The sequence below is a fragment of the Colletotrichum karsti genome (genome assembly GCF_011947395.1).
Source record: "Colletotrichum karsti strain CkLH20 chromosome Unknown Scaffold56, whole genome shotgun sequence".
In the NCBI taxonomy this organism is placed as follows: Eukaryota; Fungi; Ascomycota; class Sordariomycetes; order Glomerellales; family Glomerellaceae; genus Colletotrichum; species Colletotrichum karsti.
The window spans coordinates 90,535-107,251 of NW_024065956.1; the positions used below are offsets into that span (position 1 = coordinate 90,535).

Genomic DNA, 16,717 nt, shown 5'->3' on the forward strand with positions numbered 1-16,717 from the left:
ACGCAAGAGCATAGACGACGAGCTTGTTGGCCAGCCTCCTTGCAACGCCACAATACTCTCTGCCCACCTAGCGCAGCTGCGCGCGAGAGGATATACTCCCGCCGAGTCGGGGAGCCTAGAACGGGTGGTGATCGGTACGGTTCGGTCTGTTGCGTGTTAGAGACATCCGTGTTGACTTGGCTGGAGAATGACCAAGGTTGTTGAACGCGGTTCATACCTTAAGTCGTGAGCAGGATGCACATCCATAATGGTACCCGATACGTTGCTGCGCCGTTGATCTTGGCTCGGGTTGAAAGATCATTGGGTAGGCGTAGGACGTCGGAGTCCTGGTTATTTCGTGAGCTGGAACAGTGACTGCAGACTTTGAGACACACCTGCCATCAAACCATGTCAGCAAATACACAATTCCAATCAGGCCGGAAATACCCACTGTGGCGGGCGCAGCCTCAAGACTGGGCAGCCCGTCCGATATTTGCCAGATGTCATGTAGATGAGTTCATGACAGATCGAACGTTGGAACGAGCCCAGAATAAACTTGCATGCGAAGCTGTCTGCTTTTGGTTCTTGTGCGTATTCCTGTTCTGCGGTCGCTCCGTTGAGCAGTGGTGGATTCCGCAACCTGCAGGCTGCAGTAGGGGCATTGGCGTGCTTGGGTTTTCTTGGGCAATGAGGTTCGGAAGAAGAAACGTGCTGGACAGGTCTCTGCTCGCGCGCTTCGGATCGGAGTGGGGCTGACGACGGTGGACAGTGCGGTGAGTATTGGCTAAGGTAGACTTGGAAAGGCGCGACAGAAAACGGTAATAAATGCGCTCTGTGGTAAGGTGACAGTTGCGGTAAAGAGGAATCACGGTGAATGGGCAGTTTGTTGCTCGGTGATGTTACGTGAGGAACTCACCTAGCAAGATAGGCTGCTTCAGGGTGGAAGATGGTTGGCAGGCAGTAGTTGGCACGCAGGTGCACCTGGTGACGGCCGGACACCGAAAGTCAACGTCTGGCTTGTCTGACAATACGGCATCCGACGAATGAATCGGCCACCTTCAATGTGAGGCCAGACTTTCTTCGTGCTCGACATTGTTCGGTGCTGGTTCCTGAGACCCTGGCAAGGAGCGTCGCTGGAAGGGATGCAGTGTTCTTTTGCCTTGAACTTTGCACCAATTCTACGAACCACATGGGGATTGGGTCTGCTGGCACTGGTAGGTGAGGCTGCAGGGTCTGTGCAGTCGCAGGATTGCGAGCAATGAGGGAGTTGGTAGCCACGAAGCTAACAAAAGGAACCAGACGAACGTCTGCTCTGAAGCATTTGCTGTGGACATTAGCCACGTCTAAAATTGAGAACTCGGCCGTCTTGTGTTGTAAGATATGAGGAAAAGGAAGATCGAGCGAGCACATCGTTGACGGAAGGAATGGCCGGATAACAAAAGCCAGGTGGGCGGCTTGCCGTACACGGGTCATTCCGGAGTCCAAATGAGGAAACGCTCGTTGTGCACTTTTTCTGGCGGTACTTCCGTCAAACCAAGTAAACACCAAACGGAAGGCGGCAAACAACCAGCTAGAAGAACGTGACTGGGAAAGTGACCTCGGACCTCCCATCGCGACGTGCGCCTGCCGCCCGGGCCAATTTCTCGCAAAAAACATCCCCTGGAAAAAGTCTGCGAGATCCGATATCTAGGTACCTATTTCAGATCCGCTGTCGCAGAACTTGGGACCACCTGCCACTCTGTGGCTGCAGACGTTTCTGCAGCTGACGTCATCAGATGCAATCTCCCGTCAATTGAAGTAACCGCCGCCCAACACTCCATCTCATCCCGTCTTAATTTCCTCTCCACCTCACCATTAACCACCAAACGGGACTCACGGGGGTTTTCGCCGTCTGATTGACGTCCCGGCACAGACACGCATGAACTTTCTCCCATCAAGTCAGCCACCTAGCTCCACCACACTTTTGACTTCTTCCCTACTCGTTCTACTTCGTCAACGTCTTCAACTGGCCAACAACGAAGAATTCAAAAGGCTAGACTAGCATACGCGATACCGCACTTCTCGACTCGGTCCAAGAATAATACCGCCTCACCAGGCCTGCAATCCGCAACATCGCCCGACAGCCAACAGAAAACCGTTGCCTCCGATTGCCCCTCTTTGGCATTATCTTCGGCACCGCCGCCGGCATCGTCGTCGCCGTATTTTTCCCGCTCTTGTGGGCAGACAACCGAATTGGAATCGAAACACCAAAATACCAAAACACCAAAAGAAAAGATCAATCAGGCAACGCCGCAACAAAGTCACACAACCTTCAACCACGTCGTTGTCCTCGTTTTCGCTCCTCGTGCTAGGATTCGACTCTGGTTCTACCACTGCTAAGTGAAAGAAGGTCCGGACTTCCGCTCTTTCTTCCAGCATTCCTTCCACCTCCGCGCCAGCGAGCTGTGCCTTCCTCACGAGCAGCGGGACTTGACAGTTCCATTCGGATCTGGTACATGGTGAGTGGGTCGATTGTTCCGTTCCGACGAGCTTCAGTCACCCAAAAACCTCGTCGGAACAACCTCAGACCAACCAGATCGCACCCTTGACTGACCCGTCTTGTACAGAGTACACCACACATCTCGTCACCTGACCCGGATTTATTCCTGCCTGCTGCTGCACCTACTCAGGCCTTCGTACCTTCTCAGGTTTTCCCTCACTCGCCACGGCAACTGCAGTTGGTCAGTCTCGGTTTACTTTCCCCCAAAGTCCGGTTCAACAAACGACCATCAAGAGAGAAAGTTGCAGGGAACAGCCAGGACCCTTGACCTTGACCATGAGGCCATCCCCAACACCTCCACAAAAGTGTGAACCGTCCACTGCACGTCTCAAACTTCCACAACTTCAACCCTCGACAACATGGACGGCATCTCCATGCTTTGCCAGATCTTCTCTGGCTACTCACACGCCAGCGCTGTCGACACTTCCCGTGGAACTCCTTCTCATGATCGTCTCTCACCTCTCGATCTCGGAATTGGCCATGGTCTCGCGGGTTGATCGTTACTTTTACGGTCTTCTCTACCCATTGTTTCTTCCACGGGCAATCAAACACGATAGGCAATACGTCACCGCACCTGAGTACTGGACCACACTCAGGGACCACCCTTTATTGGGAGTGACATCCGCGGACTGTCAACTTCCGTTTACCCTCAGGATCATTGCGTCAGGCAGTGTCTCGACCACTCGCCGCCTCATCAGCGCTGGGGCACATCTCGGGTGCTTTATCGTGCCTGACGCGTGCGATCACAGTTGCCATTGCCGTCACCACCAATACCTCGCTGACAGTTCCCACGCAGGTCACGACCAGCAGGACTGCTGTCTACCTGTCAACACAGTCTCCGCTCACATCGCCATGACTACCCCGCTCCACGTCGCTGCCGCGTTGGATCACGCCGACGTCGTGGCCCTCATCCTCAAGAAAATACCTTCGTCTTCTGTCGACCTGATGACCTGCACGCCATGGCAACCCGCTCTTCCCTCGCCTGCTCCCTTACTCCACATCAACATGCTTGTCCGCCATCATGGCATAGGCGGCTGGGATAAACCGTCGACCACAGCTCTTCATACCGCCATTGCCAGTCGGGCAAGCGACAGAGTCATTCTCGACATTATACGCGCCGGGGCAGCTTGGGATCTACCCCTTGCCAACGCCCACGGCATCACTGCGCTACATCTTATGGCTGCCCACGGCCGCATCAGCCTGCTTCACTCAATGTCTAGCCTTGGCATCAAGGGCTTGGACTGGCCAGATCACCAGGGTTTCCGCGCTCTCCACTATGCCACTTGCTATCCACCGGCAGGCACTGACACCGTCGCGGCTTCAGAACTTATTGACGCCCTGGTGGGTGTTGGGGCTACTCTCGAGCCCTTGAATGATGAGGAGCAGAATCAGACCTATTTGACCAACCTGATTACTGCGGCCTCGCGTCACAACGAAGGTCAAAGTGCGAGTTCGCTTGTTGATGTGGACGGGACATTGCCAGGCCGCCCGTGGCTTCCAACTGATCTAATGACGCCCAGCGGCGCAGTGATCGACGTTGACGAAGAGCTTCTCCTCGATGTCCAAAACATGATTTGCGCTGAGCCAGCCCGTCTCGCTCAGCTGGAGGGCAAGACGGCGCTGGCCGAAGCCTTGCAGAGCGCCTGCAACGCAGTCTGGACCGAAAGACCGGCGTGATCTTGAACCATTCTCGCGTTCTTGGGCACACTGCGTCAGACAACTTTCATGCTCGTTTTGTTTCGGGATTGTCTCAACTGATTTCAACACGGAACTGCCGCCACCTAATATTTTTCATCACCCGAGTTTTCTTTTCAATTGTCTTTTTGTTTCGTGACACGCGATCGTCACGTTCCCCATGCAAGAACATTGCGATGCGGTTGGGCCGAAATGGCCGCACCGATGTCGCGCTATTTTCAAACTCCTACGCCCCGTGGGCATGTTACGTGGGGGAGCTCACACACTCGCTGTTTTGTCGGTTATTGCGTACCTACGAAACCACGGAGAAAAGGTGTGGTCATCGCGTGTTGCGGAAGAAAAACTCGTATCATGCAACACCGCGAAGCCACACCGCGAACTACGAAGTATGCCTCAAAATTGGGGTTTCCGGATTGTGCGCCATCATTCAAACTCCTGGGAGACTTAGGGTGACGTGCCGGATGGGACATTCACACTGGGAATCAATGAATTGGTAGGACAGATGATCTGGATGCTGGACAGTTCGGTGCCAATACCTCTGCATGTGCAAGATGTTGGTGGGTGGTGTGATGAGGTGGGGGGCAGGCGAGGTGGCATACTGCAGCTCATCTCTGCTAACGTTGTGATGGGCCACACCTGTGACCTGAGATCATTGGCCAGGTCGTTGTTGTGGGCCTGTCCGGAGAACTGGGGGTGGGACTCGCTTAAAGCCCGGCCCGACCCGGGTCCAGATTAGCGAGAATGAACGTACCGACGCACGCACAGGTCCGACAATACTATGTCTCTCGTGAAATCGTTTTTGTGCTTCTGTCATCCATGCGGATCTGACTGTCCGAGTTTTCCTGTTCGATTCTTGTGCTTTTCTCGACTTCTGTAACTCCCAAGCTTGATACCAGCGGTTTCTCGCATCGACATCATGGACGAGCGCGTATGTCATCAATAACCTTGACTCTTACTATCGATTGACTTGCTTCCCATACTAATTTGAGTCGTGTCAAGTATTTCGAGAGAGCGTATATCCGAGAGCACGGCTTTATGCAGCAGCCAACCCCGGAGGGCACCTCGGCGTTCGTGGAAAACCGCGTTGAGCCCGCTCTCACCAGTGCTGGCCAGCTGCGCAACGCGCGAAGATTCACCCAGAATGTCCACGACCAGGGAGGACTGCTGGTACAGGAAATGCAAGACCGCGGACACATGGATACGGCCAAAATGCAGAAACGTGCCGCCAACCTCGCCTACCTCCGCCAGCAATGGCCAGAGAGAAATTGGGTGCCCCAACGATACCAGGTCGAAGGATTCGACTCCAACACCACCATAGATTGCATGGTCAAGATGACCAAGTTTTGGTTGGGTTTGGAGGACGACATGAAGAACCAGCTCTCCCTGTGGCCTGTAGATGATCCGATCGCCCTCCCCTGCCTTTGGGCCCCTCCATCTGGCAGGCTCTACGTGGAGGTAGAGAAGGTTGGCGCCATCACGGCACGAGCTGTTCGCCTGGCGTTGGCCGACCTTAAAGCAGATGTTGCGCGGTTGAGAGCTCTAGAGCATCACGAGGAGCAGCCGCAAGACCAGCAGCATCATGATGGTCAAGAACCCCTCTTCAACGAGCGACCCGAAGACGTAGAAGAGCTGCATGGAAACGGGGAGGATGTCCAAGGGGGCCGAGGTGCATAGGAGCCGCCCGCCCAAGAGGATGAAGACCCTTTCCCGCTGGACTTGGGAGGAGACGACAATCAGATGCCTGGTAGGCCTGATCCTGACGACCTGATGCCCGACCAGGGACGCGGCGCTGTTCGCGGCATGAACATGCACCACTGGCGCTTTAGCGGCAGCGTGGGACGCAACCCCCAAGACGAGCGTGCTGGTGGGTCTGTTGGCGGTGGAGAAGCCGATCCCTTCATGGGATTTGATGATCCCGCACACCACGGGGAGCAGGACGTCTTCGGCGGCTTCAACTTCAACCAGCAGCAACCTGGTCGAGACCAGCGCGAGCATAATCAGCAGCAGCAGCACCATCGCCATCACCATGATCAGCACGAAGGTCAAGGCGAGCAGCACGGCCAAGACGACCAAGAGCGGGGCATGCAGTATGACCATGATGAGGAGAATGTTCACCATCAACATGATGAGGACAACGTCGACGGCCAAGACCGGGAGAACGATGAGGACCAGCACCAGCCGCAGGATCATGAAGGTCCGGGTCAAGCCCAGCAGCACCAAGCCCAGCATCACGCCCAGCAGCATGCCCAGCAGCAACAGCAGCAACAGCAGCAACAGCAGCAACAGCAGCAACAGCAGCAACAGCAGCAACAGCAGCAACAACAAGCCCCAGTTCGCCGACCCCGTCAAGACCATCCGACCCCCGAGCAAGCTATCAAGGCTGCCGGTCGTGCTGCCTCCGGTGGTGTATCGCGACAGCTCAATAGAGCCAGGGCGTTCTTCTCTCCCGCTCAAAGAGCGACTGCTGCCCGGCTTGCCAACCAAGCTGCGTCCAACTATCTCCGTGGGGTCCTTCGAGACCAGCGAGCTGCTGCTGCTGCTGCGGGAGACGATGATGATGATGATGAAGAGGATGATGACGAGAACGACGATGACTATGTAGATTGAGAGGTGCTTCTGTTTTCTGTCTTTTGCTATCTGCTGTTTTCGATTTTTTACTTGCTTGGGGGATGTAGCTTTACGCATGTTAGGGGAAGGCCGATTGCTTCGTCAGTTCTTATTTCAGCGGCGCATCTCGGTATGATTTCTTTTACCACCCCTGTTTCGATCAATGCATCAAATCTCTTGCATCATTATTTCCTTCATGATCTTTCCAAGGGCTTGTACCGTTTTTGCAGCCGTGAATCAGTGGCAGCAGGAGAACTTCACGAACTTTCAATGACGTTGACCAGCTGAAACCGCAGAAAAAGCCTGAATGCTTCAATGCATGCCCCATTCGTATTCAAGCCGAGCCATCCACGTCCAGGTCATGCTCATTTTCAAATTGGTTCTGAGATGTTTCTGAGACAGAAGGACAGCAACCATTGAGCCTCTCAGACTTTACTTGGTGAAGCCCCTCTCCCCGCCCCGTGACGCTGGACAGTCCGTCTCATATACGCCGTGATTCGAGGCCAGGACCATATCCAGACAGCTCTATAACTACGGATTTTCTCTTTGAAAATGAAATGGGGAGCTCTCAGGTCACGTCTAGATCCTTCAGCTCTTTACATGCCGCTCATACTTTGGTATTCCACATTGAAGTACGCTTCTGTCTTGAGACACGGTTATCCTGGCAACTCAACTCCCCTGAACAAGAACGGACGCGTATGCAATATCGCCACTGATTTTGGTTTTGATGCTGTCTTTTGAAACGTTGGGAACCATTACTCGGTCTCTGTTCTGCTGCGCCTCAGTTGCAGCATGACTATCTTCGCCGTCGACGTCACGCATTCCAAGCTTTCGACTCCACTGGTCCGGCGTCTTCGGCTCTGAGATTCGCATCTCCACAGACAACATCTCATCAAACGAAGCATCTTCACCTTCTCTCTCGGCAGCTATGGTCTCATACATCGTCCACAACGCGCGAAGGCGCTTTCAGGAACCCTTCGGCAGCGCTGCACTATCGTCATTGTTGCGAAAGATTTCAACGGGACCATGATCATCTCTAATACGTGCAATGAGCCTGTGTCATGAAGGAATCTGCCATGAACTCGCGGCTCTACATGGCAAGTCAGTCTGTAGCCCAAAGGACACTACTCGCATGCCCCAAACCCTCAGTCTACTCAGCAAGGAAGATAAGCAGGATGAACCCTCATATTCATCAGATTTCATAACGCAGAGCTCCATCTCGCGACAGTCTTTGAAGAAAAAAGAACAGCGACTTTGACATTGAGTTTCATGCTTTCAGACCCGAAGAAATACAGGCAAAGCTCAAATGCAAAACAAAGCGAAACATCTTGATCGCCTTCAAGACCTTGATTTCTCCAAGTCAGATTGATGAAACTTACGACGGCGCCGGCAAGGGAGACTCCGCTTCCCACCCAAGGAGGTATGCTTCTCACACTTCACTCAACGAATAAGACAACGAGAAAACTATCAAGCAGGGAACCCAAAACATACAAAGCCACCAGCAAACGTCTAACGCTTATAAAAAACATCTTGAACATTGTCGAATCTTTGGCTACATACGCTGCCATCTCGAGTCTGGGTAATAATGACAGCTTCAGCAGCGACGTCGTCCAATATGCTACGTAGTTCCACGGCGGTCTTCAAGGCATCACCGTGATCCATCTACAACTCGGCGTCTTAAAATTCCAACGTCTTGGTCCTTCAAAAGCGCGAGTCCAGACTTCTTACACGCCGAAATGTCATCTCAAGTCCCCCCAGCAGATGCCGGGTGAAACCGTCGACGAACCGCCAAGTCCAGAGTAGGACGACACAAGCCAGGGCGAATGACCCTGCTTGTCATGATTTGAAGCACCTATCCCAAAAGGCCGTATGCACAGAATTCTCTCCCCTTCATCCATTCCAAAGCTTCCAGGTTCGCCATTTGATCCGCATACGCCCAAATCAACAGTGGCTCGGGATGATCACCCTGCCGTGGCCAACAATGCAGCAACCCTCCTGTTTGACTTTATTCAAAATCTTGCGACAGCCAGCAATAACACATGCATGTGCGACAGCCAGCATCTAGCCTCACCTTGGGGTCTCACTGACTCGGTAACGTCACACACCAGACGAACAGATGGGTGAGGAAGGCTTCGGTATCTTCTTCTGCTTGGGGCTCTTGAATTGGGGCGATCTGTCCTCGTCTCGAAGTCTCACTGACCTAGCAATCTCGAAAGCCAGGCGAAAGGAGCAAATTCCATCCTCAGGCGATATCTGAGTTGAGTTTCCGGGGTTAGTTTTGTTTTCACGTATCAGGTCTCCACGTATTGGGTCTCCACGTATCGGGTGTCTACGTATCGGGTCTCCACGTATCGGGTCTCCTCGTGTGCGGTTTCATCGTATGAGATGTGAACGCGCAGTATCTTGATTCATCCCCGCAAGTCCCAAACGTTTTTGAACGAGTATAATTACAATACGCCGCAATATGATGCAGCCTCTCTTATTTCTCTACCGCTCTATCTGACATGTCGCCTTGGCCAGAGAATACACACTCAATTTTGGCTGAGTACTTGAGTGGTTGAAGTCGTCTCTCTTCCTCTCGGCGGGGTTTTCAGTCATGATCGTCATGAACTTGAGCATGAGAGAATGCGGCTGATAAATCTCAGGAAATGGAAGTTGCTAGTTATCGAGGACCTTCTGATATTTTGTTCTCCCTCCCTACTTAATCTCCTCTCCCTTCGAGAGCCACTCACCCAATCCCATGTTCCAGATCCACACCAGGAAAGCAGCACTTACCCCGGAGTTATTTCCTACCTCGTTTACCTCAAACGCAGACTCGAAAGCTCTCATTCTCTGCCACTTTAGACCTGATCTCACTTGAACTGCTCCATCTCCAATTCGTCGGCTCGCCCGCAGTGAAGCTTGCCAGTCATAACAACTCGATGGCCACGAAAAAATGCACTTCGAGTGTGCACTGCCGAAAGCGAGTTTGCCGAGTATTCCTGAGGCTCTTTCTCGCGAGTACGTCCTGGAGGTATCGAAGCCAGCGGTGAGACCTGGCCCGGCGACCACCGGAGGATCTTTCCCTGGCGGTTTGCTTCGTTGCATCCGTGAAATTTCCCTCATGTGCTCTCATTGAGCAAGATTCATATAACCCATCTGAATACCTTGACGCAGATGGACTAACAATATGCCAAAACTGTCTTTATCTTCAATTGCGACCATTTGCGCTGCGGCGACACCCTTGATGAAAATTTCAGCTCAAATTCCTTTGAAGGCCTAGATCCAAATGAACCCCGACCCGAACCTTAACCTTTCTTCTGCCCCTCACTATTCTTCATTCCCGACAAGTCACCCTGGATACAGAGAAGGAGTATCGTGCAACTGACATGGATCTTTTGCACTTGCGATGGCGAGGCCCTGGCCATGGCGAAAGATCCCAGCCTCCACACACCATCTCACAAGTCGACCAATGAGCAGCTACTGTAAGGCTTGAACAGGCAATCTGCCTGCATGACTTGTTAAAATGTGGCCCAGTGGGGAGCATCGGACGAGATCGCCGCCCAGGTTTCCATGTCATTCCTTCACTTCCCATCCTGAGCCCAATCTGCGGTGGAACATGTGGTGAGTCATCGACGAGGTAGATTCCTCAGCTCTTTCACTCTCAGCGGCAGCTTCCAAGATATAATGCAAGAAGTCGTGGTTGATGAAAGATGAGATGCTTCATGCTGGTGGTATGTGTTCGAAGTATCTCAGTGCAACTAGTAGTGCTCAGCACGGCGGTGTCGTGTGCCCAGGCGTGCACCGCAAGATGGGCACGTTTCATCAGATCGAAAGAGTCTTGAATTTCTGGTTTGCTCACGATTTGCCATCCACAGATGTTCATTTTGCTGCATTTTCATAGTCATAACTGCTGGGCGCTGGGCGGGCCGTTGATACTTCGTGAAAAGTACGTACCTCACCCGGAATCGCCCCTGACTGTGGGCGACCGCGGGCAAATCGCCCCCGCCCACACTCTAACTTCCCGGCAATTGGCCGAAATGGAGATTCAGAACATGGACACTGAGTCAAAAACATACTTCATGAGAGCGAGGACCAGACATCTTAGTTGGAATTCAGCAAGACTCCCGTCAGAAAGCCATGGGTTTGCGGCTCGTCGGCCCCGCAGCTCTTGTTTTTATTGCAACATTGTGGAGGGCTGAAAAACAGAGACATGATTCAATTCAATTGTTGATCGGATGCTGGAGGCTGACATGATTGTTTCTGCTCAATCGAGGCAAGACAAGGCCATGAATCCGTCGTGAACCAAAAAGTCCCACTCAGCTTGTCGCCCTGAGGCCCTGCATCACCAGCAGGGCTGTCGCCAGGCAATGCATCACCACGGAGGCAACAAATTTACGCGTGAATAATATGCTGGAGGAAGTGCCCATCATCTATGTATCCAGCAGGTGCATTCCTGATGGTTTCAAGATATTTTGCGGTTTACGCGCTCCAGCAGGCTTCAGTTGTGCTTGACTGATGACTTCGAAGTCTAAAGAGGAAGCCAATTAGATTCCCAGGCCATCTTCATTTTGGGTGTCGAATTAAGGATGCAGCCACTGTCAGAGCTGTGACGCAAATGAGCTGCACCTGATGAGGAATTAAAAAAATGAGCAAACCCGCGGGATGCTGTTCAACAGTATGAACCTCGTTCTTCCTAGCCTCATCCCTAAATGAGAGCATTCATAAGCTACCTACCTTATATATTTCTAAGGTGGGCTAGTAGAAGTGGGGACGCCTGAAAGGTAATAAATATAATATACTATATAATATAATATAGCTACCCTTATAATCTAGTTATAGATATCTTATTATACTTAATAAGTATATATTTAATATTTAATATTTAGAAACGTTTCTTAATAAGCTTTTAAGCTATTATAAAACTACTATAGAATTTAGCTCTATTTAAAGTAATAATTAAGAACTTTAAAAAGGAGAGAACTTTATAGAGATAAATTAAACTATTTCTACTTAAGGAGGCTTCTATATTAATAAGGATAATTATTTTATATTTTTATCTCTATTATTTATTTTTATTTCTTAAATACTCTCTCTTTATTATTTTTTATTATAATTATTTTTTATTTTTCTCTTAATAATATAAACCTAGCTATAAGTTATAATTATTTATAATATTACTTTTTTAATATAGCTATAATATACCTTTAGTTATATTATAATATTATTAAATATCTTTTTAATATTAAAAAGCTTTAATATTTTATAATAATTTATAATAACTTCTCTTATTAATAAAAAGTTTAAAACTTATTTTTTAGATATAAACTTATTCTTATATTATTTATAAGTAATATTAATATATTATAGAGAATTAGAAATATATTTAATAAAATTTTAATATATATTAATAATAATATTATAAATAATATTATAGAGGTTATAAAACTAAAGGTAAATATTATATTAAAATAGAGAATAGAGTTAATAAAGGTAATTAAGTAATATTAATATTAATTAGATATATAGTAATAAGTTATCTATAATATATTAGGTATAATTTTTAACCCCTCTTATGAAATAATAGCGCTAATATAGGAAAGGTAATATATAATCCTAGAAGGTGACGCCTGGGACTAGGACTGGCCAGTGCCCTGCTCGCCCAAGGCCGCCACAACCGAAAACGATCGAAGCCACCAAGGCAGGCACGTACAGTCCCGTCTAGTCTAGCCAGGTACATGAAGTGATGCCGCAGAATTCTGCCGCGGCGGAAACATGGTCGAAAACACCGAGCACCTGATGTCTCTCGGGTGCATTTCGAGCGGTTGCGTCCGCTGAAACCGGCAGAGGTCTCCCACATAGGACCCCAGAGTTGAGAAAAGAAAATAACCAGCACCTTTTTTGAATGCCATGACCGTTGCCCAACTCACCAAACTTCGGGTGCACGAGTCGGGTCATGCCCGGGCCCGTTTGCCTAGCCCAGCCACCAGCCACCAGCCGACTCAGCCACCGGACCAGTATCAGGACCCCAGTGCGACGGGCAGCCCAAGGCAACCTCGGTATTTGGTGGCACAAAAGCTTTTCGTATGCACCCTTTTTCCAGCAAACACCTCACCTACACCGTCACCACGACCGCTGCGAACACTGCGACCGCAATCGCGACGACCTTGAACAGCTTCGAAATCCTAACCCTCACCTTGGGTGTCGTCCAGCCGCCCGGAAGTGTTGGTCTGCATGTTGTCCACCCTCTCGCCGATGTGGGAAATACCAGCGCGGCCATGCTTTGCCTTTCGCCGTCACCAGTAGCACCGCTACCTCGTCGCACTACGGAACACTCTGCCGCCAATCTTCGTTGAATCACACGCCATGCAATCGTCCATCCACTTTAACACTCGTTTTGTTTCATTGTCTGATCATTCAGCATGCTCGCTCATCTGGCTCCTTGGTCTCCAGGTTGCCGCCACCCAGATTTGCACGTCACTCGTGCTCGCGTCGTGGCCGTCACCAATGCTGCCACCGAGGTCCCTTCTGCCGAGATCGATACCGACGCCAACACCGCGATCGCTACCATCAACGAGTTGACGCGATTATCCATGCTATCGCCGATTCTACCCTCTCCGTCACCGTTCATCGGTCCGTCTCCATTGTAGCACCCTATCACCCGCTGGTATGCTCACACCCGGGGTTGAACGACGTCTCACACAAATTGCTGACCCAAGAAAAGCCCCGTCAGGATTACATCTCGCATTTACCCACGGTTTCTTGATGTCTCGTTGCTGCCACTGCCGATATTGCCGCCCTCAACCAGCTCCTCCACCTCCACTCGACATCTGAACGTCTCCCCACAGTCGCAAGTGTCGAATTGCTACCGCGTCAAGGGTGTGCTCCGAGAGTATGGTTCAACCCCTACCTTGAGGCCGACCTCTGTTCGCCGCAACGCCGCCACGACGAAGCCTTTCAATCAATGCTCCAGCTAGTCTGTCCCGTATCGATCCGTGGATAGCGAGAAGAGACGAATTTCTACGAAGAAACAATGGAGGTGCGTTATCTGCTGCGCGTATTGAAGCTGCTGTGACCGGACAAAGCACCAATCACTGACTCGGACCTCGAACAGATCCCATTTCTGGCCCACGGTGCCTCCAGGAAGAACGTGTTACTACCGAGTATGACGAGCGTCGAAGCAGAGTAAAGAGAGGAACAAGGGCTACTTTGTACAGCGCGTGGCCTACTGCTATTACAAGGTGCCTTTGAGAGTGGGCGTTTCAACGTTGCTGTCTTAGGCAGGCTCTTCGAGACGGAACGAGGTACCAGACCTGCGCGTGGTCATTCAGCTACAAGAGAAGGGCAATGGATGCAATGCCGCAATCCGAATCGAGGCGTGCGCACGCAAAGCCTCCATTGCCACATTTTCTTGTCGCTGATTGCTCGCGCTCGATCCCAGTCAGCGGGTTCCCCCCAACTCCAAACGCACTCGACACCGCCTGTCTCGACCGTTAAGAACAAGAACTCAACCTCCTTTCTCCGCCAACGCATACAAGACAAGCAACTTTGCCGCATTGATATTGGCTACAACACCACCATCAAGACGACGCGGACATCAAACATTATCGCCGTCAACAAAGGAAGCTGCTCCTGTCTTCAACTATGGCGGCGTATCGCCGTCGCACAGGGTTCAGCCAAAGAATGTCGCATGAACTCTTGATCGTATTGCCGACATACCCGCTTCCTCTTCTTTTGTTGAAGTTCAACTTGTATCAATTCGTCAGGGAGGCATTACCTGGGCGACGAAGGGTTGCACTCGAGAGATGGACATGCGGTCTATCGGGTGTCGGAGCCACCTGCGGATCGCCCAAAGACACATCAACACTTTCAGGCATCGGACAGGAATGAGCGGTTTTCTCAACTGGTTGTCAGTGTCACCGTTGCAGTTGGCAATCGCTACAATCTTTGAATGTCTTCCTTCCATCAACCGAAGAATCTACCGCCGCCCAGACGAACACCAACTCAGTGATTGCAGAAGACGTGATGTCTCGGCTCAATTTCTGCTGCGAAAGAAGTTTCAAGAAAACTCCCACGATTTCAGCCATGAAGCTTTGCCCCGACAGATCTTCCTGCCCAAAGAGGTCGCATTTGACCTCTTCTTCGTCCGCTCCTTCCCTTGAGAAACTGCCAACAGTCCACATTGAACTAGGGACTCCCAACATCTGGATCTGGGTTCGAAAACTGCTACATTCATGGCAACATCGTACGAACGAAGTACTGGTGCCCGTGGTAGTACAAGCTCGAATCTCTCGGCGGCGGGTCGCGGTATAGCTTTCGACAGTAGCCCGAGTGCCTCCCATCACCGACGTCGTCACCTATTCCGCAGGCGAGCCTTTGGAGTTCCTCGGACCGGCTGATGTCAACTTTGTACGGCTGCCCATGAGCCTCATTGCATCGGCTGTTTTCAATTGGGTCGCGAGCTTCGCAGAATTCAGGCCACTGGCGTCGCCATGAACATGCCACACTCAAATGGCCTTGACTCCTTCGGATACTGAGGCCAGTCGCTGGTCCAGGAGAGAATCAGAGGTATTCTGACGGAATGTCATGTCAGATCCGCCGAGATGCTCCAATCACAGTCACTGTCGATCGCGACGCTTCGTCCTCCATCTCCCCCACGCGGAGCATCTCGTCCTCTCATTGTCTTCCGCCGGCCGTCGTCTGGAGATTGTCGAATCAAGCTTTTGTCTCGCCGACGACAAAACCTTCCATCCTGGAAGAGTCCAACCATCAGCTAGGAGAGTTGATCCTGATCTCGTACCTCTTCCAGGTGGCTTTACTTCAAGATTACTACAAGCTGCCGCGCGCCACTCAGGCTGATCATTTTGCTTTACATCGTGCGCAGCTCGTTCTTCTTCAGTTGTTGCAACGGGTCCGGGTGATCTCACGAAGCCAGTTCAAAAGGAAAAGATTCTTCTGCGGTTAATCTCTCTCCGAGCCTCAGTAGCTACACATTATCCTCGTTGCCATCGCGTGATCGGAGGTCAGATCTGCTCATTGCTTGTTCCCACTGGGCTTCGACTTATATCGAAACAACAGCCACGCGAACGCGGAATATCAAGGGGAATGTAGCCGGAATCCACGGCACAGTTCGTTCTTGACAGCTTCCCGTTAGTATCATCTCGGGAGTCAGTTCATCGTCCAAAGTAGGGCTGCAAAATACAACGGCATGAGCTCGCCACGGTAGGCTTCATCTCGATCAGCGATTCGTATTCTCTACGCTCTCGCGCTAATATTCCGCAGATATCCACGACTTTCCATTCTCCGCATCCACCCGAAAGACTCCCCAAGCCAGTGGTGCTGCCTGCTCTCTGGGCCCAACCCAGGAACAACACCCATCATCTCTGGACCCTCAAGAGCCAACGTCATCGATGCCCTCACCCCTCCTATCCAACAACCACAAATCTGACGGCAACCACGAGTACACCCCGTTCTCTACAGTCTTGGACGAGCGCGATAGCGACAAGAACGACCATCGCTCGGATCTCCAGGCACCAACATATCAACTCCGTTGAAGCCCCTCCGTCCGGACCCCGAAGACGAACATATCCATGCTCCCAGCATGTCCAGCCAGCTCCGCCGCCAGACCACTGCAGTCATGCCGAGGAGTGCGTACCACGACACGATCCAGTTCCCTCAGGCTGCCTCGGCGACTATGTCGATGTGATGGAGCGAGTTGCTACTTTTTCTTCATAGCCCGGTGGCAACATGTTGCGTCTCTACTTCTTGGTATGCTGCGGCCAACGTCGTGGGTCAGAGCTGGCAGGCTTGGGTTCATCTTCGGAGTAGGAGATACGACAGCCTTTGTTCAGTGGCATCGCGTGTGGAGGATGCTGGGTTGTTTGATCTGCTGTACACGCTTTGTGAGGATGTTGTTAC

At 51.3% G+C, this 16,717-nt stretch overlaps 3 protein-coding genes across 3 annotated transcripts; all 3 read left to right on the top strand.

The window, feature by feature from the left end:
- Positions 1–3,370: 3,370 nt before the first annotated feature.
- CkaCkLH20_12235 (uncharacterized protein) lies at positions 3,371–4,195 on the top strand (the record flags this gene model as incomplete). The annotated part of the gene is made up of 1 exon (XM_038894948.1): positions 3,371–4,195. One exon carries the CDS (start codon positions 3,371–3,373, stop codon positions 4,193–4,195), a length of 825 nt encoding a protein of 274 aa, XP_038739732.1.
- A 1,053-nt stretch (positions 4,196–5,248) lies between these two features.
- On the top strand, positions 5,249–6,820 carry CkaCkLH20_12236 (uncharacterized protein; the record flags this gene model as incomplete). Its single annotated transcript, XM_038894949.1, has 2 exons — positions 5,249–5,833; positions 5,888–6,820. 2 exons carry the CDS (start codon positions 5,249–5,251, stop codon positions 6,818–6,820), a joined length of 1,518 nt encoding a protein of 505 aa, XP_038739733.1.
- A 6,065-nt stretch (positions 6,821–12,885) lies between these two features.
- On the top strand, positions 12,886–16,353 carry CkaCkLH20_12237 (uncharacterized protein; the record flags this gene model as incomplete). Its single annotated transcript, XM_038894950.1, has 3 exons — positions 12,886–13,094; positions 13,221–13,432; positions 16,082–16,353. 3 exons carry the CDS (start codon positions 12,886–12,888, stop codon positions 16,351–16,353), a joined length of 693 nt encoding a protein of 230 aa, XP_038739734.1.
- Between the last annotated feature and the right edge of the window lie 364 nt (positions 16,354–16,717).